We start from the raw sequence: 24910 nt of genomic DNA on the forward strand, positions 1-24910 counted from the left end.
GATTTCATGATTTACTGTATCAAATGGCGCGGACAGGTCAGCATTACCAGGAGTGTGAGCTCCCCTTGGTCCGCGGCCTTCAACAGTTCATCCTGTACTACTAGGATGGCGGTCTTAGTTCCATATTTTGGTCGGAATCCTGATTGGAATTTGTCTAATAATAATTTGTGTTGAACAAACTCTTGGAGCTGATTAGTGACCACCTTCTCAAGAATTTTTGCTGGCCATTCCCACTCTTACATGTGTTTTTGCTATGTGTTGTACGTTTTCTGTGCTCATGGACTATGGAGTCTCACACACTCCATAGGCATCATCTTTTTACTGTGTGTCACACAGCACCTTTAGTGCAGTGACACAGGGTTGTCTTTTTAAACTTCCCACTTTAAACTCCATTTTCTGGGACTACTGTCTCCCAGAACATGTAAAGTTGCAATTGACTTTACTAGCCCTTTTATATTTACAGACCTAGTACAACCTATCTTCCAACATAGTACTGGAAGGTTTAATAGTTATCCCTTTATGTCTGATTATCATAGAACATTATTTTGTTCCCCTTTCTCTAAGATTTGGCTGGTGGCAGTGGTATCTACCATTTTTATTTTACAGCAGGCTTTGAAAATAGCCTCAGTAACGTTAGAGGCTATGGTGGTAGCCTCAAACTCTTACCTGCTGGACCCCTTTTATTTTTATTCGGTTCCGGTTGGGTTAATTCACCATTTCTTTTTGTAAAGGTCTTTCTCGTATTTTAATCTGCACGCCAAACCAGGTTTGGTTCCTTTGTTCGCCGTCCTTTGGCGGGCTTCTGCACAGAAGCCCTCTTTAGCGCCTGAGTGTCTGGGTGGACAGGATGTGAGGGAAGGGTTTAAGGCCCCCTGCACAGGGTCTCCTTGGAGTCCCAAGTCACACTCTAGTTTGATTGGCTAGGTGACTGTCCTGCCAGGACAGCCACCCTGCTGTGTGATTGACAGCAAGGCTGTGTGAATGGGGGAAAACTGCTTAAAAACAGGTCTCTGGGACTTGGAAGGCAGAGTCGCCACTGGATCGAGAGAGCCAAATGAGAAGCTGAAGGAAGACGACTGCTGCAACTACTGGACACCCGGTGAAGCCCTGCTGCAGGTCTGAATCACCTGAAACTTCGACGACAGAGGAGATCCGCAAAGAGTCTTCTCCCGTTGAGCCTGGTGGGACCAACCAGCTCACAAAGCCCCTAGACCTCCTCTTCACTTGGTCGAATTTGCTGTGCTAAAGGAAACCAGATAGCCAGTGAGAGAGAGGCCATTTGTGCTTTTAAGGAGCACACCTTTTATTCGAGGCTTTGCTCTGCTGCTGGCTTCTTCCCTGGGCAGTGCAGGACCCTCAAGTCTTCCTCCTTCTTGTCACCACGGCAGTCACTTCAGGAACCGTGAGGCTGCAGGAACTGCCAGGAACAACTGCCTCAGCTACAACATTCTTCTTCATTTAAGGTACTGTGCAAATCCAGTCATTCGTTCCGTCCGACCGCGGTGAAAAGATTTGAAATCTTTCGCCTCTCCGAAGGCTTGTCCTTCTCTTCTCCTTTAAATAACTTTTCCTCCGACCAACTTCGTTTTGAACTCTTGGCAAAGACTTTACCGCGAAATACTCTGAACTGTGTGACCCTCTGCAAAGACTCTGAACCATTAACATTGGCCCAGGCCTATCGATTTGAATCCTACTTGTAGTAAGCCCTTTCTAGATTGCCCTGCCTATCACTTGTTGGTCTTGTTGATTTTGGATAACCTTGTCTTTCCTCCCTTTTAAATTTCTGGAGTGCCATTTTGCTAATGCATCATTTTTTTTGCTTAATTTGTCCAGAATTGATTGGGGGTCACTGTAGTGTATTAAGATTGTGATTTCCTGCTGCTTTATATTAATGAACTGTTTTATAACTGATGGTGTAAATAAATGTATATTCTTTTACTCAGAAACCTTGAATCAGTGTTTGATTGGATCACAGTAATTGTTGTCCTTTGTGTAACTTCTGATACTGCTCACTTTACTCTTGAGATAAGTCTGGCTGCTCAGCCATCGCTACCACTTTACTGTGTAGTACGGGCTTGTACCAAAGGTGAAATTGTACTTACACTTGTAGTCTTAATTGTATGTGGTGTTCCCAAAGGGTACTGCATATGATTCTGCCTAACAAGAGAGAGATGGAGAGGGAGGGAGGGAGAGAGAGAGAAAGAGAGAGAGTGAGAGAGAGAGTGAGAGAGTGAGAGAGAGAGAGAGAGAGAGAGAGAGAGAGAGAGATCAGTATTCTCAACCATTAGTGCAGTCCTACCTTGTATATGTGGCGTTTGCCTGGAAGCGTGGGAAGCCGGACAAAGGTGCAGGCATAGGTGATCTCCGATGTAGGGATGCTATACTGCAATAGAAAAACGACAAGCCATGAACATATGGTCAGCAAACCATGACGGAGACTCTGCTGAAAACCTTCACCCCCTCTCTGTCAAAGAAAACATCACTGAAAAATAGCAAACAATGATTTTAGCCTTGCAAAAAATAATGCTGTCCACTGCTTTTGCTCTCAGATAACCCGCTGAAGAAGACACGTGGTGGTTCTCAAGAATATCTATAAAAACAGATTGCCATGTCCCTCTGCACTATCTCCACTGCATTATGTTATCAATAGTTTGGTAGCAATTGGTCCTGAAATGTCCCTAGAACTACAATACTGGGACTGAGCTATTGATGAAAATACTGCACAGGTATTTCAATGGCCACCAAAGCAGATGCAGGAACCTGGGAAACCCATAAACAACTAATGAACAGAACATTGTCGTTTGGTGGATCTAGCCTCCAGCCCAAAAGGTTATTCTCCCATTGACCTTTTTCAGTTTTTTTAGGAATCCTGTGTACTGGTTAATAGGATAAGCAGAAGTCTGTTATACACAAGGGGACCTTCCTGAAAGACAGTACAGTGTGGCACTCTTTTGTAGTTGGACATATATTGTGTATGTCTTTGAAACTCATCCACCTTGATATTATGGGGAGAGGTAGGGATGCCATATTGAGCTCAGCAGCTGTGGTAGTCAGTTGTGATGTGGGATGTGTGTAGCACACTGAGCCCTTGAGTGTACAGGCGCATATCTAGCATGCCCCCTAGACCCCTTACCTCATTGGTCATAACACTGAAGTTGAGCGATGGGCGATTATCTTCTGGGCTCAGCAGGTAGACCAGTGTGGAACTTCTGTGCATATTGTGGAAGCCGATCCTGTCATCTGTGCCGTAGGCCGCAATCACGTGCATGGCATCTTCCTGGAAAAAGAGAAGGCTGTTGGACCCTCACACAGTACAGCGATGGTTATGGCAGGGGGGCTCAGGAGGTTTGGGAACCAAAGTCTTACATGGAGGTATATCATCATGATATATTCAAGCAACCCTACTCTGAAGGGGTATCTGTGGGCAGGAGAACAGATTGTGAGGGGCCAAAAATGCACCAGCCGTAGGCTGATAGTGCAGAGCATGGTGCCCAGTGAATCTCTTGATTTATAAATGTCCTGATTCCAAATATACACTTTTCAACCCTATTTTCCTAGCAGTCTCGATTTTAGCATTTAAAAAAAATATATTACATATTGCAAAATATAAAGGAAATCTCCTCACTTTGAGGAAGGAAATAGTTCTGAAAAAAATAAAAAGGGAGGAGTAGTTGGTAAGAAGAGGGGATACTGGGGATGCCCCCTAAAGGTTTTCTTGGCATGTCAGATTTTGAGTGATTGGGGTGGTTGGATAAGAGGCAAATACGTGTCTCCCTCCATGGACTAGAGCTTTTTAGTTATGTTACATGTTATACTGTAAAAGGCTGAAGTAAGACATTTTTTTCCATTATTAAGAGTATGCTAATAATCTGAAAATGTAGGGAATCCATACAATGAGGTTGGAATGTAGTAATTAGTGGATGAAAGCAACCAACGTAGATATTACCTCACAGTAACAAACTGTTGGCGCTGTTGCCAGCAAGTCTCACCTGCCACCATGCCCAGAATCAACATTGCACCCGGCTTGGGTTGCTAGGGTGATTTCTTTTTGGTAAACAGGTTTGGGCCAGGTGTGCAAACCTGTTGAACAAAAAGTATCAAACTGAAAAAAGAAGGCCAACAAGGACAATCTATCTTCATGGCATACGAGAAGCAAAGCAAAGAAATAGGCGTTGCAAGGGAGCATTGCTCATTAAAGACAAGCTAAATAGATTTTATTTGTTATTTTTAAAACAAGGAAATCGCGAAGTGAAAGGGTGAGGTCAAGAGGAGGCATTCATAGAAAGCTTAATTAGGCCAGGTTTCAAAGCGTTCTCGTGCTAATCAAACTTTAAAGACCTGGTCTGCAAGCCATATGGGGCGTTATGGGTCCTGAAGACTGAGACAAGGGCCAGAATTCAGCAAGGGTGTTTAATGAGGTGTGCTGGACCATAATGTCCCTCTGTCAATCTCCAGGATTTAACCAATTTGTATAACTCTGATCTTAGCCAATGGTGGCGCTCACGCAATGTTCTGAGGGATACAATATAGATCTTTGACTTTGAGGTTAAAACAAAGATTCCCAGAACGTGGAAGCTCATTAATCAGTGTTTGTCTCTACTGATGAAAAGGTAAATTAGTTTTTTTGATTGTACTGCTCATGCTGTAAAATTCATCCCCTGTACACCCATGGAAGTAAGTTAGAATGCGGATATGGTTTCCTGCCAGGTTTCGGATCTCTACCACTGGGGTCTGAAGTCCTCCACAGCAGAGAAACATTTCACACTGCCAACCAGTATACATCAAACCGATCCCGTGAGGTGGGAGGGGGTATAGACTCCCTACAGAAATTGCTGGTAGTTTACTGAGACATGATATGGGTGTTGAAGTATATAACAAATTGGCAAAAGTAAATGCAAAAGGGACAACGAAAGTCATGGCTGGAAGGGTGGTCTGAAGATCCATCAATATTGGAAGCGCTGGGCACACACTATGACTGAAAACAAATAAGAAATCCAATGTGGATAGCCACGTCCCCTGCACACTTTCTAGACGGCCAAGAAAGGCCTTTTGAACATTTTTTGTAAATTGTTTGAAATACAATATTGATAACTTTCAATCAATTCTGTAGAAAATGTCCATAAATGATTCAGTTGAAACTTTCTGTTTTATAAAAAACTATTTTTGCTTTTTATTTGTCTTTTGGTGAGCCCAACGCGTTTCGAGTATAAAAAACTCTTCATCAGGGGCGGCATTTTTCAACAAATTAAAGTCTACAAAAGAAAATACATATATACTTCAATTAGTTTGAACTTAAAGCAGTTTTTACACAATTTTGAAAAACATCATATCAAACTTTTAGATCAATTTTAACAAATAAATTGTTTAAAAGGCAGTCAGCCTAATCTATAGGGCAACATCCCATTTTTCAGTACTCATTTTAAATCCATCTCCCACAGGGCTACAAGCTATAGGATTTCGTCAAAAACCAACAATTAAGGTTGATATGCAAATGACCTAAGTCTAGTATGGGCGTATAGTTTCTTATTAAATTTCGAATGTGGGGTAATGTGCCTTATGTATCCATAGTTGTGGTACACAGAATTGGAGAACGTGGTATAATATCTTAAGCAACTGTGAGTATACGGAGGAAGTGATGAGAGAAACAGGCTAGGAGAAGTGGGTCAAATAGTAGCATTCGGAATGTGAAAAAATGGGCAACCATCTTACCCAGGAACATATATTAGGCTCATGGAATGATCCAATATTAGCAGAGCTGATCCAGGTGTCAAGCGGACACTATGTAGTGCATCTCATGGAAAGAAGACTTTGGTGAAGCCTTGATGGATATGGATATCTAAATGGGATAATGGTATAACCAAGCGGTTATTAAATTAGCTGAGCGGAATAATAAGTGCAAACGAGAGGGTCCAGCCTCTAACTCATAAGGAACTTACAAGTTCAGTATCCATCTGCGTCCAGGAGTAGTCCGAGTACGATCGGGAACCGCACCAGAGTGATGTATTCACTCGGCGTCCCTGTTTATACACTGAAAAGAGGCTGTGAGGTCATCGCGCGCAAGTGCGTGCAACGTCACGAAAAGTGTGACGTCACCCGCGCACGCGCGCCAAGACGTAAACAAACCAAGTAAATACGTTTTAGGGGACCGGGTTGGATTTGAGCCATAAATGAATTATGAGTGATAAGGCTGGTCATGAAGTTGAACAGTATTTGTAAAGACTAGGTGATGTAAATCACGATCAGAAGGTATGTATAAAAGAAAGAGTCATGCACATAACGAACAATTAAAAACAATGTTATAAGTCCCATAGATTATTGGGTGTGCTTTCTGGTATTCGTCTAAATGGCAAAAAAATGTGTCTGGCAAGGGAATTATCAGAATGCAGACAGTTTAGATAAATCTAGAGAATGTCATTTACATTTCAATTTGAAAACAGAATATGTACACAAATCTCGAGATGCCAACAGTATAGATATCCTAGGTATACAGACTAGTACATGTAGGCATAATTTATGTTTAGAAAATGAGGTAGCATATAATACACAATATCAGTCACAAATTTCACAATATTAGTCCCAAATTACAATTGTTGTGAGTTTACATGACATGAGTAAACTGTACATTTATATTTTATACAAAAACCGGGTACAGGTGATCCCTTGTCTAGACAAACAGGTGCTAAAAGTGAATAAAGGTTTAAGGAGTGTCAGGCCAAATCTTGAATTTTGATATTTGAGCTCCTATCATGGAATGAGATGTTTGGGCTCAAAGTATTACAGGGGTAATTTTAAAAAAAGGTCCTAAATAGTAATCTTCATTGATTCCAAGTGGAGTCATGGAATCAAGTTTGTTTATCCAAAAAAGTTCTCTTTGGGCCAGAAGTTTTGGAAGGTCCCCACCTCTACTTAGGGGTCATAGGACTTCGAGTACCACAAATCTCATCTGTGATACATTGGGCCTCATTACGACCCTGGCGGTAAGGGGTTTACGCCAGCGTTAGCTGCGCCGACCCCTTACCGCCAATTACGAGGTCCCCTAGCGCCATGGTGCTTTTAACACCTGCTTTTAGCAGGTGTTAAAATCCATGGCGCTAAGGGACCATGGAGTTAATTACGCCACCGTAATTTACGGTGGCGTAATTAACGCCTTCCCCACTCCCATTATGCCCTATGGGGCAAAAATGGGAATGGGGAAGGGTAAATGGGGATTGGGGACTTACCGCCCCGCCAAGGTCGGAATGGGGCGGTAAGTCCGCCAACCACCATGGCGTAAACGTAGTTTACGCCATGGTGGTAAAGTCACGGCCCAGGCGGTAACTTACCGCCTGGGTCGTAATGAGGCCCATTGTGTTTTTCATCTCGGAAGTGTCTGTACACAGGGGATTTGCGATTTTTCGTCCTCACACAAGATTTGTGCTCTCTCCACCTGTCCTTAACCTTTCTGTTTGTTTTGCCTACGTAGTACATACCACATGGGGAGCGGATTGCATAGATTACGTTCTTTGTATCACATGTAGCAAAGTTCCTTAGCATTATTTTTTTGCCATTGTGTGGGTGTCTAATATTGTCACCTTTGATCACGTTGTTACAATGTTGGCAATGTAGACAGGCGAAAGTGCCTGTTTTTTGTTTGCTGAGGGTCATCTGAGTTGTCTGTTTGGGTTTCTCTGCTTTTATCAAATGGTCTCTCAAGTTTCTGCCTCTTTTATAGGCCATCATAGGTGGGTCCGGGAACAATTCAGATAGTGTACTGTCGGATTTGATAAGGTCCCAATTTTTGTGTATTATTCTTTTGATCTGGAAGCTTTGACACAAGTATCTTAGTGTGTGGATTAGTCCTTTGTCTTTTCTTTTTGGGTTTCCTTCCAATAGTGTATTTCTGGCTTGAGTTTCCGTGCGTGCTATGGCACTATCAACAACCTCCGGAGGAAAACCTCTATCCAAGAATCTTTTCTTCATTGTGCTGTGTACCAAGGCTTTCTCCCCCGCACCTCAAATTATTTACTAAAGATTACCATTCTGTTTAACCCTAACTAAATTACATTCAAATTGGTGTGCAAGTGTACTTACCTGTGTTGGTTCACACACTATGACTGGCAAGGTTGACGCCCTAAAGGTGAATCGGGATGCCACCTTTCAAATGCATCCAAAAGGAACATTTTGGATGTGGTAACCAAGATCGGGCCCCTTCCCAAGGGCCCCCTCGACATCAGCCTAAGCTTGCACCAAATAAGGAAATTAGACACAGACGGATGGTAAAGCAAGCTTCTTGTATTAGATGGCACATGCACAGCATACAGAGTGATCAGCTGATAAGCAGGCAAATACAGCAGGACAAGTGTCCAGGCAGTCAGCACACAGAGCTCTCCTGGGACAGACCTTAGAGTGCACGTTATATAGCATATCCTATGCAATCACTAATATAGTATAGCATTTGCACAATGGGGGTGTTACTTGGCATGACATTTGGCAATGACTGTCAACATCTTACTTGTGACCTTGTGATGAAGCTGTGCAGGTACATTGAGCCTCATTATGACCCTGGCTGTAGCCATGCCGGTAAATACCGGCACGGCTGCCGCCGAAATCATTTTTTTTCCAGCAAAACAAAATCCCCATTCCCAGCAAGTCCCATTGGACTCAATGGGAATGGGGAGGACGGATGCACCGGCACTGTTTGCAATAGTGCCGGTGCATCCGTCAAGGTCTGCGAGCGGGTGCCATTCAGCCCCTCAGGTCAGACCTGGCAGGCTGAAAGGCACCCGCTTGCAGAACTCCAAGTTTGCCAGTCTGGAAACAACGGTACCCGCAAGCTTACCGGTACCATTGTTTTCGGACCGGCAAACTCGTAATGAGGCCCAATTGTGTTGTAATATGGATAAGTGACATTAGCAGAAATCCTTCTGTTATCTACCATACATAATGCTGATGCTATACTTGTAGAGGGCAAGCGGAAGAGAAGGTCTGACGTGTCCCTTTCCCTTGTTACGGGGTCATGTTCTAATCTGCACCAGGAGGGGTTTGGGCATGTTCGTAGATCAGAGTGCAGAGGGAGGCAAAGGCAAAATGGAGAATCTGATTCCTAAATGTATGCAAGAGCATAATGTAGCATAACATAGCATAGAATAACAATCCTAGCATAACATAACATAGCATAACAATCCCAACATAGAATAAGAATCCTGCTACATCAGGGGAAAACAGGAAAGTGTCTCAGATTCAGGCATTTCTCCATGTACTGTTGAATTCAAATGTATGCATATTTAGGCATTGTTTCTCACTCCTCAGGTATCGCAAATTTTGGTGTTTCTCCATGTACTGTTGAGTCTTACTTTTTGGTGTTTTCTCCCACTGCTCAGGTATCCCAGGTGTAGGTGTTTCTCCATATACTGGTGGGTCTCAGATTTAGGAGTTTCTCCATGTGCTGTTGAGTCTCAGGTTTGGGCATTTTCACCCATAGCTCAGGTGACCCAAATGTAGGCATTTCTCCAGGTACTGCTGAATCTCAAATGTAGGTGTTTCTCCCACTTCGCAGGTATTCCAAACGTAGGTGCTTCTCCTTGCATTGTTAAACATCAAATTTAGGCATTTTCTCCCACTGCTCAGGTATCCCAAATGTAGGTGTTTCTTCATGTTCTGTTGAGTCTCTGAGCGGGTGCCCTAACAACAAAGCGCCATCAATGGCAGCAAGGTACATATAATACACCACTCCACTGGCCGCAGGCATGGCTATCCACACACATCAGTATACAGCAAGGACCACGACAAAATTCAGTCGTACTGTTCACATAATTTCTCTGCAAACTTACACTATCCCTCAACACCTCTGACAACAGAATGCAGTGCAGACCTATGACAAATTCGGGCATGCCTACTCCTCTCAACAACCATCCACATGCTTAACCGCATGGGTTGCTTCTCTACTGGAGCCTGGCCAGCCCTGCTAAGCCTTTTTTGGCCAAATGCACACACGCATCCTAATTGTGCTCCATGATCTCCAACACTCTGGACTTCGGTCCACCGAGGGCGTTCGCACTAACACTGCATTGAGACTATAATAATGGTAATAATTGCGCTATACAAATGACAAGTACAATAAAATACAATACAATGTGCAGACGGGTATCCAACCAGTGAAAGCCAAGAATGAGGATTGGGAGTCAATATCTCAATGAAATAATATTGATATTATAGGCCTTCATGGATCCGTTGAGGTGTTCCGACTGGCGATATCGTGGAAGACTTTATTCTCAACATTTTCTTGAGGAAATATCACACCGATCTCTACGACCCAGGCCTGCTCTGTGCCAGCACCGAGCCAGGCCTATACTTGCCAAAATGTTTAACTACAAAGAGCAGGTATTAATTCTCAGAGCAGCCACGGATAAGGGCAAAATCAGGTTTGCAGCTCACAACTTCAAATCTTTCCAGACTTCAGCCTTGCAGATCAGGCCGTTTGAAAAACTTTCATTAACTTTAAGAGGTGCTGCACAAGAAAGGCATTCAATATCAAATGCTAGTCCCCTCAAAGCCGAAAGCAATTGACTAAAAGAAAAAAGCCACCCACCGCCATAATCTGTGCTGCTGATGGACACTTTTACAAACTATAACGAGTAGGTTTCTGTTGGTGGTAATGCCATAGTTACTCAGCTTGTAATTTAATGTCTCCTGACAGAGTTACTTATTACGGTATGTGAAAGGTGCCCCCTCATGCATATCTGCCAATTTGGGGTCTTTCTTTTAACAATCATTTATAGTTTGGTGAGTGGGATGACACCACTGTCTGTTTGGGTTGCAGTGTGGGTGGGTAAGGTAAGGGTAAGGTAAGCTGTCTTTCAGTTTTGTTCTGATAGGAATACTGTTAAGATGGCGGCAGTACATGCTGTTAGCTCAGTTATTGTGCAAAGACCTCTATACTACAAACCTATATGTAATCATTGTACATAATGATCATTTGTAATTAGCTGTCTGAACTATGTTGCAAGACCTGGAACATCAGAAGATTAAACAAAGTGGTCATAACAGGAAAATCTTAGTGTATGTAAAAAGGCATAATAATATCTATCAATGGAGAAGGCTCTCCTATGTGAGCGACAGCATGAGACAGTTGTCTGAGGGTGAGGAACTCAATGGTATTATGCATCATACTCCCCCATTATAAACAAGGGGGAATGATAATGATTTACAATAGTGTGCCAGTTAAATTGATATCCCATCATAGTATTGGGTACCTAGGTTACTTTGCTAAATACCTACAGCCCAAATTACGATGTCCCTGAATTCTTCGAGCAGTTGTTTGATAAATGTGCTCCCTACATGAGCTCTAACATTCTGTTTGGAGGGGATTTTAATATCGTACTTGACATGACCAAGGGTAGATCCTTGAATATTCACAAGGCTCCTTGTACGGTGCCTGCTCAACTTATTGTATTAATGTCCTTTTACACTCACCATGATGATTTGAGATGTATGCACAATAAAGAGAGACAATGCACCTAGTATTCCACTGTGCATGACACGTGTATATATATTGATTATAGAAAGACCTCATCCTTGCTGTGCTGGGCTGTAAAAGATTGTAGTATTCCAGGCGGCACTAGTATGCAGCCTCTTTGGAGTTTCAAAGGTGACTCACAGCTTGACCCGCAATCCTCCACTTTCTTTAGGGATGAGATTACGGAATTCTTTGAATATAATAAAGTATCTGTCGATGACTTTCGGGTGGTGTGGCAGGCATTCAAAGTCTGCAGCCGAGGTGTTTGTATCCCAAGGGAACATGGGATATTCTGAAATCCATGAATAATGAACTGGGGTACATTAAGGTACATTAAGGCTGAATTAAGAGAGCTGGAAGAGTGCTATGAATGGGTGCAATCATATAGTGCGCCCGATGGGTGTACACTCGCCTGGGCCTTTTTGAAATTTGAAATGAAATGAAATGATGGTAGATCAACCTCTGAAAAATGTGTTGTGCATTTTCCTATGCTCATTGCACGACATACACATAGACCTGTGCACTCTGGGTGGACTCAGCCTACAGGAAAAGTGCCCCATATCATATTTAGTTGAGATATGACAGCCAGGGGTATACCAATGTCGTGTAATACAAAGTGCCATATTTGCATATTAGAGCCTTAGATGGCTGCATTAACAGCTAAGACTAATAGCTTATTCAAAGTATGTGCTAAATGCTAAATGTAATGTGTGGTAGCGCCTCCATTATGCTTTAGTGAGCTACAAGGAATATGCAGGCCTGCTAGGGGTGTTAGGTCACATTATGCATTGTGCATAGACAGGCAGGGCGGAGGCCCCAATTCAGTAGCTAATAGAGACTTTATTGGAGTGTTTGGAGCATTATGGCACCTATATAGTGCTTAGACAACCAATCTTTGAATCGCTATGGTCACTAAGCTATGAGTGCAGGCCTGGTAGAGCTTGCTCACTTGCTCACATGGGGTTAATTGATCTCTGCTTCTCTTAAAATATTCTGTTTCTTGTAGCTGTAGCTCTGCATGGCTTCGTAAACAAATCCTCTTTCCCTGAGAAGGCCTGGTACGGCCTTGCCCACACGCTGATAAGACACATTCCAGTGCTTTCGCAGACAGGACTCTAATGGAGGGGTACGAGCACGGAGCATCTCAGAGAGAGCTGGGTTTTTCCATGAGCAAACCTAGATTTTGCACAGGGAAAGTTCTGGAATGTTGATTGACGGCACAAGAGCACAAAAGGTGCACGCACCCAAAACTGGGGGGAGATTCATCCGCGGACCGAGTGTGTGTGCCCGGAACAGGTTCTTTGCGGCACCTGGCAGCGCTATTATCTGAGCGGGGGTGGCAACAGTTAGCTTAAGATGACCAGGGTCTCCATCGCTGATTAATGATACCATCTCAAGGGGCGTAAGACTGTTTCTCTAAGTTTTGTGATTGCTCTAATGAGCTTTGTAAACTTCTCTAACTTGAATTCAAAAGTGCTGCTAAATTTGCTGTTTATGTTTTTTGTCTAATAAATGCTACATTTATTCTGAAGGTGTCATTTTTCACTAGCATGAGTTCATTGCTCAGCATGATAGGACCTGTAATTTGGGCTGAATTGGGTAATTTTTGCTCTCAAGTGCTGGTCCCTGGGAAGATTTTCCCCTTTTCAAGACATTTGGTGGCAAGCTTTGGTGGGATCGTGAAGAGCAGTGCCTTGCTGTGAAATGGCAATTGTGTGAGAGAACACAGTGCAGATTTAGGAGCAGGCTGTTGCATTTCCTTGGTCGTCTCACTGCAGCTCTGAGTCGTCAAAAATGACAGCACTTACGTGTCAGCTTGCCGCGGCCGATAGCTTGTATGGTTAAGATTTTCCCCTTCAGTAAATCAGTGGTGGCTGACTTACTGCTTGGGAATGATGCCAGGGAGCAGAAAGCAATGAGCAAGCGGGACATGGCTATGTTCAAAGCGCTCCAATGAATGGTGAAGAAAATTTATGCTCAATTAGGAAAGAATTTGTTCATGCGGTTTCCCTTGACAAAGTTGTAATTTGGATTGCAAAGTGAGACGAAAGTTCTCGCTCTATTTTGGCATGAGGGCAGAAAAAAGGAAAAAAGTTGCAAGTATTTGACATGCACATTGTGAATGGGGAGTTAAACATTGTGATTCAGCCCCAGTGTGCTAGCGAGTGGGGAGCTGTAATGTAAGGGGGCGAAGGTTTGCTTTTTTTAAATTTATGGTTGTGAAGTGTTGACATTCCTGAAGATAACGTGGGAATGAGCCGAGTTTAGCAGATAGAGTAACATCTGTGTGGAAAGATTTGAAGAGGTTTGTTTTTGGCAAATGTAAATTCCATGTCCTGGTGGTGCATTCTGTTTAAGGGAACACAATAAATTGCCTGCATTGCATTTTAGCTGTGCCGTGTTTACAATGGGTGAAAGACTCACAAGGGAAAAAGGTGAGGGAATGGCATTGGCATTTGAATTTTGATTTCGTGCATTGATTTGAAATTGCAGAATCAGTTTGCAATGGTTTGGGGGGAAAGACAATTTATATTTTCTAAATTGCCCCAAGAGTATGTGAATGTTCCCACGCTATGCCATGGATGTGCTGCTAAAGACAAAGTAATGTTGCTATTAAGTGATGCATGTTTTGGAAATTATAGTGACATGTTGACTGTGATACAAGGTGATAATGTTGTTGCAAAATTAACAGCCCACAAGCAGAATAGAGTGTGGGTTATTCATGCAGGAATCGTGCAGGGAGCTGCACTAAAAATGACATTTTTAAATGCACTATGGTTTGGCGCTGTAAAGGAAATAATTGGTTTTGGTTTGGCAATGGTACAGCATATTGAAAAATCTGTGCCTGAGAAGACAGCACAAAGATTCATTGGGTTGAGGGATCTTCTGAAAGATCGCACATTGCATTGGAGTGAGTTTGTGAAGCCAAACGACAAGGTTACGAGGAAAAAATATTCTTTTAAATGGGACATTGATCAGCAGCCTGCCTTTTAAACAGGCTAAAAGACGCTTTGCAGATTTTCAGAATTACATTGAGTTGAATCTAATGACAAAAAAAGGTGCCTCTTTTGAAAATGAGAGTTTGTGTCGGCTTGCTGTGCAGAACTTGTGGCTTGAAGATAACTTGCGCAGAAATTCCTGTCATGGGCTGGGTGCGCGAAATGGCTGTGGGAGGAAGGCAGAAAAGCAGAATGCCACGCTCCTGTTCAGTAAAATGGTGTTTACAGAAGCTGGCAGATATGGGAGCTTTTCTGAGTTGCTGGAGCAGCGCAGAAAACAGTTATCTGAATGAACTGTCTGAAACAAGTGCCCTCTATTGAAGCCGCCCCAGCTTATGAGTTATAGGCCTAAGAGCAAAGAGACAAGCTTGCCGCATGCGTATGGCGCTGCCATGTGCACAGGAAAGATAAACAATGACCAAGCAGTCGCATTTCATCCCCTGTGAGAGACACTGTTAATGAGCAAAGGAAGAAGTGGGGGTGCAAGCTAGAATGCTGAAACTGAACTGAAGGCAATAATTGCTATGAGTGAGAAGATGAAAAAGAGCACAATCTACCTTACACATGCCGATGTACGCATGCTTTCTGACACTGGCATGCAATAACAGAGCTGATCAGAAGCAAGGAATTCGCCCAGTATCAACACTGGAAGAAAAAGAAATGCTGCATGCAAATGGCAAACTGGGCGCATCACGCATTTGAACATTTGGGGAAACTGTACACCTGTGAATGGACTAAGAAAAGACAGCTGCCCATTACAAAAGACATTGCCGTGCAAGCTGCATCCCAGTGCCCCATGTGATGTGAAGTAAAGTGCTGTGCACTGGAGAAGATACCTCTAGGCGCTTTGAGAAGTGAAAATACACAGCCAGCAAAATGCAAGCTACATTGCCAGGGCTGGAGTAACTGACAAGGACATTATGGCGTTCCAGATGGAATAAAAACTGACAAAGGTAGCCGTTTCGCAAGAAACAACATGCAGAACTGAGTATAACATGAACACTGCACATTAGCCATGATCCAAAAGCCTCAAGCCTTAAGTGCAAGAATGAATGATGTGTTGAAGCAAATAAAGGAACTGATTCAGACTATCGCTCTCAAGGGGTGGCCCAAGAAATCAGCAGACACCCTTTGGGAAACTGACAAGTGGAAAACCAGAGGCTTAAAAGACACTAGCTGTATGGAGAAAAATAAACAAAGCTGCTTGTGCAACTGCAGGCGATATTGGACTGAAGGACTTTACCTTTAGAAATGGAGTGATGCCAACAGGGCAACCTAAATCAAGATCATAAAACACTGGAAGCAAGTTGGCGATTGGCGCCTGGCATTCGTGATCGCTTGGGTGACAAAGAAAAGCATCGATCCATTGAGAAGTGCAACCTTGGTACTTATTATATGGCTTTTGTAAAATCACAGATCAATCTGAGGTACCATTGACCAACTATGATCGCGTTGCACAAATGAGTTTGTGATTAGGCAGTTACACCCTGTATGGTTGAGTGCAAATAAGCCCCCAGAAACACGCAGAAGGGTGACAAATAATTGCAGTAGCAATGATAAAGTGTGTAATTACCTAATGAGACTTCTGAAGGCGGGGGTGGTGTTAAGGGAAGGGGTGGATCACACCGATATTGTACCTTTGTGAAATCCTAACATTTCTGTTTGTATTTTGCCTGGGCAAAAAACCAAGACAGTAGCGTGCCAAGATTGGGGTAGACGTGTGAAATTATCAGGTAATACTGATCAGTCAAGCAGACGCATTCACAGAGAAAGCGGGTCACTGCGGGATGCTATGTGAACTTTGAACCTATCCTGCACCGCACTCAATGCGGCTAACATGCGTGACGGGTGAGGACATTTGTTCTTCAACCTGCGAGAAGTGTCCAATAAAGTAATAACTTTTCCAGAACTGTCACGGTGCAGACTTGGCATATTGTCAAACATTTGATGCTGCACATTCAAATGACTCAGTTGATGGTTTTAAATAACCTGGTTGATATGTTTTGCCTTTTTTGTTTAAAGGACTGTGGACAATGGGTTGTGGACTGTGACATCATGCAACACAAATCGCTGTGGGAAACAGCACTTGATTACTAACATGTTGGGAAAAAAAACATTTTAAATGCATTTTGAGATGAATCTGTGAAAAACGAAATGTTTTGCTCTTCCAAATGAATTGCTTTAACCAGAGTTTTTATTTTAGAAAATTACTACGTTGCACGTAGCCAAGAGAGTGTTTATGAATTGTGGCGGCAGCAGGGTTATGCGAGCAGGAGCATAATATATTTTGAGATAAAATGAGTGCGCACACCAAAGTTAGCTGTGCGTATGTTAAGGTTCTTGCTTTGAAGAAAATGCTGCCAAGTGTATGAGTTCTAATTTGAGATGGTAACATTTGAAACACAAGGATATTTTTACAGCCTTAAGGCGGGTAAATGAAACCATGACTGACTTGATACTTGATTTTATGACACAGTGTGTGAACACGGTTTTTGTTAAAACCAACAAGTTTCATGTTTTTGTGGGGACGGCTGTCTCCAGCACACTGATGCAAAGAGTTACATTTTGATTGTAGACATTTAGAGTAATTAATTTGATTTGTTCTTTTGATTGCTAGTGCAATATTGAGCTTTGATCCAAATTAGTAGAACTGGTTTATTTTCTGTTTGTTAGAAACCTGGTGCCCATGTGTTCATCTTGCTCATGAAATTAGATGGTTTTTGGTTGGGTTCTACTAACATGGGGAAAGTGTCTAATCACACAGCCCATAGTCACGTTTGAATGCCCTGGGATCAGAGGGGTGGGTAGGCCCTTAGAGTGGAAGGCTGCCAGGTTCAGAGTTGGTAATCATACATAAATGCAATAGTGTATTGCAGATTAGACTACACTAGATTGCCTTGATATTTTAACCGTATGCTGCTTTTTAACTGACGATCAGTTATATGATAATTCTTTTAGGTATTTTTGTGTAGGCCCGGTTTTGGCTAGAGTAAATGTCCCTGTTCACTTTGTGTACATTTTTATTTAGGTAGTGTTTTTTTTAACCTTGCATGCCACGCTGACTAAGCGCTAGAAGATAGTTTGCTTAAACCTCTTGCAAAGCCCCAAGGTCTTTAACTACCTCATTTATCACTGCACTGCATACAATGTTGATGGATGTTAGCCAGCATTGTCGCCCACACTTTTAAAAGGGGTGGAATGCCGTGTAATACAAAGTGCCATATTTGCATATTAGGGCCTTAGATGGCTGCATTAACAGCTAAGACTAATAGCTTATTCAAAGTATGTGCTAAATGCTGAAAGTAATGTGTGGTAGTGCCTCCATTATGCTTTAGTGAGCTACAGGGAATATGCAGGCCTAGTAGGGGTGGTAGGTCACATTATGCATTGTGCATAGACAGGCAGGGTGGAAGCCCCAGTTCGGTAGCTAACAGAGACTTTCTTGGAGTGTTTGGAGCATTATGGCACCTATATAGCGCTTAGACAGCCAATCTTTGAAGCACTATGGACACTAAGCTATGAGTGCAGGCCTGGTAGAGCTTGCTCACTTGCTCACATGGGGTTAATTGATCTCGGCTTCTCTTAAAATATTCTGTTTCGTGGAACTGTAGCTCTGCATGGCTTCGGAAACAAATCCTCTTTCCCTGAGAAGGCCTGGTACGGCCTTGCCCACACACTGATAATACACATTCCAGTGCTTTCGCAGACAGGACTCCAAGGGAGGGGTACGAGCACGGAGCATCTCAGAGAGAGCTGGGTTTTTCCATGACCCAACCTATATTTTGCATAGGGAAAGTTCTGGAACTGTACGTCATGTTGATTGACGGCACAAGAGCACAAAAGGTGCACGCACCCAGAACTGGGGGCACATTCATCCGCGGACCGAGTGTGTGTGTCCGGAACAGGCTCTTTGCGGCACCTGGCAGCGCTGTTATCTGAGCGGGGCTTGCAACAGTTAGCTTAAGATGACCAGGGTCTCCAGCGCTGATTAATGATACCATCTCAAGGGGCGTAAGACTATGTTTCTCTAGGTTTTGTGTTTCTCTAAGTTTTGTGATTGCTCTAATGAGCTTTGTAATCTTCTCTAACTTGAATTCCAAAGTGCTGCTAAATTTACTGTTTATGCTTTTTGTCTAATAAATGGTACATTTATTCTGAAGGTGTCATTTTTCACTAGCATGAGTTCATTGCTCAGCACGATAGGACCTGTAATTTGGGCTGAATTGGGTAATTTTTGCTCTCAGGGGCTGGACCCTGGGAAGATTTTCCCCTTTTCAAGACAACCAGGTCATCTCAGAAGGGGGAGGGCCAAACCTTACCCCTGCCATGGCCGGCCTAATTAACTAACAAAGGCTCCATGAATACCCAGGTCCTTTTGTTGAGCCCTGTAGCTGGTCACAGCATTTGCATCCCAATCATAGTTTAATTCAAACAGGCCCATGTGGGGCCTGTCTACAGAGGCTAACAAAGGAGACAGGAAACCCCAACACCCTCTCATATGCACTGTGTAAACCTGATGCCAGCTCCCACCCTCAGTATCGATTGACAGTGAAATGTCATGTCTGGGACTGCGTGTTTACAGTAGTCATCCCCGCAGGGAGACCCCATTCAGAAAGAACGAGTATGTGGATTGACGGAGCCAGAAAGTCTGGTCTCGCTGAGCTTTAATGGAGACCTGCCACGTTAATCAAGAACCACAGAGAGCTCCATTAACCGGAAGGACTCTTTCATCCACAACAGAAAGGAAGATGGGTGGGTATTACATGTTTTCAACCCTTTTCCTTTTCTGCTTCAAAGCACTCTGGTTATGACCTCACACATACAGGAGATTGTTGGTGGGAACCCATGATTGGTTCATTCAAGTAGGCTTAGCCTACACCAATCACTGTGGCCCATTTGGCTTTAAAAGTCTGAGCCCATCTTTTGGCAGATCATCTGAAGGCTTCATTAGAAGCAGAAGGAAAAACTCATCATTCGACCCTGGCTGAGGGTACAGTCTCCCTTACCACATCTGCCAGTGACGGAAGGCCAGAACCTCCAAAAGGGAAGCAAGATCCCTACCCTAAACATCTCCCAGAGAACAGACGGAGAGACCAAATTCAGAGGACCCTCCAAGGAGCTCCAGAACCAGTACCCAGCCAGCACACAGCGTGCCCTGCTAGGCTCTGCAGCAACCTTCCTAGGTGGGAAGTGCCAGAGGGTCTCTGATCCAAACCAGGGACAAGGCAGCTGCCTGCAACACTCTCCTCAGCTTTGGGCCATCCGCCTTAAAGGACGACACAAGCCTAGTGAAGACACTAGGAGGACTGCATTGACAAGCATCTACTGATGTTCGCCTGAAAGCACATTTTCGAGCCAGACGAGCCCCTGGAGATGCAACCGACTGCACCGCTGACTGCTATTAAGCCGCAGTCGCTAAAGCCTTCCGATATGACTCAACCAGTACTTTAGAACTGACAAGTAGCACTGAGACAACGATTCCTGACCCTGAGCCACCATGTAGGCCAGCCTGCAGCCATCCATCCAGCTTTGCTCACCGAACTGCCTGCCGCCTGATACCCGGAGCTGTCTCCCACCTTGAACTCTGTTGCCGAAGCTGCAAAACGCCCTGAAACGACCCTGTTGAGCACCAAGAACTCCGACAGCACAAGGAACAGGAACATTGTGGTTCTGTCCCTCTGGTCCTTCTCCGAAGGCCCCTAGTGACATTTTAAGACCCACTGCCCCCTTAGTGTTGAAACAAAGTATCCTTGAACTATTGCAATTAATTAATATACCGACTACCCTCCTGTCAGTATCCAGAGTGCATCCCTTTTCCTTCTTTGAAACTGTCTGTCCTCTGCATTTTTAAAAGGAGGGTTGTATTTTGTAGTGTGCTCAAACTGTCAGTTGGGATAATAATAAAGTAGATATTTGTATACAACCTTAACTGGGCATTCCCTTTTATCATTGGGTAATAATCGTATTTTCGCTGTGTTGCCGCTAACTAACGATCCACGACCTTTTGGAGATAAACCTGCTGTTCCGTCCACGTTACCAAAATTGCCCAAGGATTTTTATGATTTGCTTGTGTTTCCAATCTATTCGGATCTCTTCTGGTGTACGAGAGGTGTGGGGCTGATTGATGGTTTAGAAACAGATATTCATCCATGGGCCACTGGTGCCCCGGAAGTTTATTTGTCACGTTGACCTTGGTTTAATTAATGACTGTTAAAGGACTTACTAAAAAGGTTTCCTACACATCTTCACCACAAGCATCTCACACAGAGACCCAGGAATATCTGGATGATGTAGCAATGCTTTGGCTAAAGGATAGTCACATGAAGTGGCTGTGGAAACCCCTTGACCTGGAAGAGATAATGGGGAGAATGAGTGAGCTGGCCACTGGTAAAGCATGAGCACCAGGTGCCATGATTATAGGGTTTTAACAGGACTTCCGCAATATCTTTGCTCCTAAGTTGCTCTGGCTGTTTCAGACCTCCATGCAGAAAGGGGGATTGACAGACACTGTTCAAGCGGGGCATTCACATTTCTTACTGGAGCCTGGCAACGAGCCTCGTGCATCCTAAAGGACAGTCTCCAAGCTCAATATAGCCAATAAAATGTTTGCAAAAACTATAGCTAGACGTATGCAACCTTTGAAGTCTGATATTATATTGCTGGTAGAATCGCACTTCATCAAAGGGGTCCGAATATAAATATTGTCAGAGTATGGGTGTCATTATGCACTGGCAGTCAAATAATATATATTATAACCCCCTCCTGGTAAGTGTTGCACCAAAGCTCTCAAAGGCTGCATCATTTGGTCCAATCTCTAGCCTGATAGTCAACCCAACTAAATCAGAGCTTTTTCCCTTGCAGATCTCTCTTCAGACTCTGGGAATCTACTCTGGTGCCCACAATCAGTCTACTATTTAGTGGTCACTTTAGCCCATACTCACAAACTATCACTAACACTCAATCACATGGAGATAGTTGCACAACTTAAACAAAACTAAGCAGTTACTGCTCTCAATACTGGGTAGAGTCTCCATCTTTAATATGGTAGTGCTACCCAGGTTTTTCTATTTATATGTTACATTCCTATTAAGCTGTACTCTTCTTCGTGAAAGTTCGTCAATTGCTTAGTAGACTGATCTGGGGAGCTGAAGACGCAATGGCCAAATGGGAAGTATTGACACAATCAATCAATTGGGGAGGGTTTGGAGTGAAGGATCTAGAGCTGAATTATTACAATATGCTTACTACTGGTTTACCTCCTCTAGGACACCCCCTCATGTCTCAGGCATTGAGGCACCCATGTATAGTTGCAAGTGCACTAATTGAGATGCCCAAGGAGACACCACAGAGAGACACAGTTTATGTCATGGTTTGGGCAAGCTGGAGTTTGCACAAGTGGTCACGTATGATCCCCTGTTTATCGTTTCAGACTACAAATGTTGACCCCACTTTCTAGAAAAGCTTTGCTCATCTGGGGATAGTACATTGGAATTTGTTTTCCCTGGTGACACCTTTCTATTATATGTGGCTGTGGGATTGGGCGTTACACCTGGCATGCATATGTTATGGTATAAGAGCTTACAGCTTTCCATGAAATCCTTTCTGGAGGGGTTCTCGTAACTCCCAGATGACATTCCCCAAATCAACTTTCTGTTGAAACCAGATGGCTCTGTTCGACCTCCCTCAACTGACAGACGAACAGTAGTCCATGGCTATCAAGCATGTGAAAATGGTATCAGTTTGGCAGTCCCATAGATTACTTCAGTTCCAATGTCTACACTAATATTATCATATGCCAGTGCAGATGGCTAGATATAACTCAGACTACACAGGAGAGCGTCTAGGCTGACACTCCCTCACTACATCTTTATTTAACTGGGTCTGGCGTTGTCCACCTATTCAGGCTTTGTGAGAAGCGGTCTGGGCAAAGGTAGCTGCTATACTATAAACAGATACTGTGATCTCTCCCAAGATGTGTCTACTGGGATGTATGAATGATTTAAGTAAAAAAAACACTAGATTTGTTGTTATAGGTTGCGCAGGAGCAAAGTTACTTTATAACAAGAGCCTGGGCGACGGGCCTGCGTCCCATTGAAAATTCATGGATGAGCAGAATGGGGGGGTGTCATGATCAAGAGTGGATAACCAGAGATATTTTTAATATAGTAGCATGACCTATACATTAATAGAGCAAGATTCAAATATACCGGTACAGACTTTCACAATCTAATGAAGACAATGATAAGTCACTGCTGACCTTTGTATCACGTGTACCTCAGAATGTTGAGTAGCATAAGGTTATCTATCAGCATTCTCCTTGCCTATGAATCGAGTGTTCCGTATTCATATTTGCCGTGGACAAATTATATGTACTACCGTATTGCTTGAACTTGTAAAATGTTAATAAAGAGAATGTAAAAAAGTAAGTATAGATTTTTTCAGCAGTGGGGCTGGGCCCTCAGTTAGGTGTGTCAACCAAGACTGTGTATCAGTGTGTGTATTTGACATTGTCAGCACGATGAACTCAATAAGCTTTTTCAAAGAATCTTGCATACACAAGGAGTAGAAACCACTAGGTCATATCCATAATGCTTGAACCTCGGTTTAAAATATTCTAGTTTGAGACAAAGCTATATGTGTCCATTTCATTGTGGGCATATGCTTTGCACCAGGTGGAAAATCAACTCCTTTGGTTTTTGTAGATCTCCAGACTGCTTTTGATAGCATACCGAGAGCCCAGCTGTGGAAAACATTTCTTGAAACGGGGGGGTACCTGTTGAATTGGTATCAATAATCTACCATCATATGTAAAAAATACTGCTGTGATAATGCTCTGAATTAGGTCTTACACTGAATAAGACTAAGACAATGGTGTTTAGGCCCAGAAGATCGAAGTTGGGTGTTTGTTCCTTGAAGGTTAATGGAACCACCCTTGAACAAGTCAGCTCTTATGACTTTTTATGTGTTCGGTTCCTCGAGACAGGATTATGGATATCCCTGGTAGCAAAATCACAGCTGATCATGGAGAGAAACGCAGGTGGTCTTAGGACATTTTGTGTGGTATATGGAGAAAGGGCTGTATTACCTGCCATTAACATCTATACGATCCAGACCACATCTGGTGTCTTGTATGGAGCCGAAATATGCGGTCACACAAATTGTTGGAACCTGAGAGCAGCTGGGATGAAATTTTTAAAGATACTGTTTAGACTGCCAAGAAGTTTCTCTAATGCTGGTGTGTTTATGGAGTGTGGCCTAGCACCAATCGAGGTCACATCTGCCTGAAAACCAGGTCAGTACTGGGCTCCAGAGCTTGAGAAGTACCAGGAAGCCTAAATTGATCTAAACTACTATCCTGGAGGTCGCTCCCTTCACTGGGTTTCCCATGTCAAGCAGCAACTAGATAAGGTGGGTCTGGGAGACATGTGGCAAAATCCGTAGCATATGACAGAAAGTTAAACAAATATAAGAAAAATGTTGGCTAATTGTAACATCCAAGAACAACTTATAGGTTCCTGCGTGTCTTTGAAGCCCAGGCTGGCTTACCTGTGTGTGAAAACTAAGCAGGGGTCGGAGAGATGTTTGGATACAATTGCACCAGCATATGCACTTTCCTTATGCTTGGAATTTAGGTATGGTGTACTTAAAGTAGAATCATTTTTCTCTGGATGGAAAACCAATTGTTCTGAACTCTGTCTCATGTGTGGTGTGGCTGCTGAAACAGTTACCTGTTTTCTGCTGTTCTGTCCTTGCCTCTCTGATTTGAGAAACATGTACGTGATTCCACTGTTTAAGAAGCCTCATTCTAGTAATGTAACTGAAGCTGTGAAACTATGTAAGTCTACGCAACTTATTAATGATATTTATTTCATTGCAAAGTTTATTTATCGAGCATGGCTCCGTAGGAATTCTTACATTTGCAATTGAGTCATTTTGAAATATTCTTTATATTTTTAAGTATTTTAATCTTTTTACTATCTTTGTATGAATGTTTATTCCTTTCATACTGGGAATCGATGTATACTATTGCATGTGCTGAAGGCAAAAATGTTGATTAAAGCAATGTACTACTACTACAACTCTTTTGACCTGTCGGGTGTAATCAAAGGCCCCAGGCGAACAGATGTCAGGGAAAAGAATGTGTGTTGCCAAGATGTAATATATATTATTTGTCACATTTCTAAATACCAGCAATAACTGAAAACTAAAACTTTGTTTCCATGGGTCACATGAACATTTCCCGTAGGCCCCAGGCAGACCCTTTTGCTTGTTGGTGGGAAAACTTCACCAAGGACTCCCCCATTGAAAGCCTGGCTTGCATCCCAGCTGTTTACAACTGCAATAAAGTGTGGCCCGTAAGGGTGCTGAAAACAAACATTCCTCAGACTTGGTGTCTCTGAAAGCTCATTTCTGTGCA

The 24910-nt window shown here is 43.1% G+C and overlaps 1 protein-coding gene across 2 annotated transcripts in view; it reads right to left on the reverse strand.

The window, feature by feature from the left end:
• The window catches only part of LOC138580945 (putative DBH-like monooxygenase protein 2), a 651459-nt gene that overhangs the window by 471107 nt on the left and 155442 nt on the right, over positions 1-24910 (reverse strand). For both annotated transcript variants that reach the window (XM_069651883.1, XM_069651884.1), the window contains 2 exons: positions 3134-3277; positions 2300-2383 (listed from right to left, as the gene is read on the reverse strand). In XM_069651883.1, the coding sequence (XP_069507984.1) occupies positions 2300-2383; positions 3134-3277 (228 nt within the window). The remainder of the gene's footprint in view (positions 1-2299; positions 2384-3133; positions 3278-24910) is intronic.

The sequence above is a fragment of the Ambystoma mexicanum genome, chromosome 3p (assembly GCF_040938575.1).
Source record: "Ambystoma mexicanum isolate Mex_15411 chromosome 3p, UKY_AmexF1_1, whole genome shotgun sequence".
Taxonomy (NCBI): Eukaryota; Metazoa; Chordata; class Amphibia; order Caudata; family Ambystomatidae; genus Ambystoma; species Ambystoma mexicanum.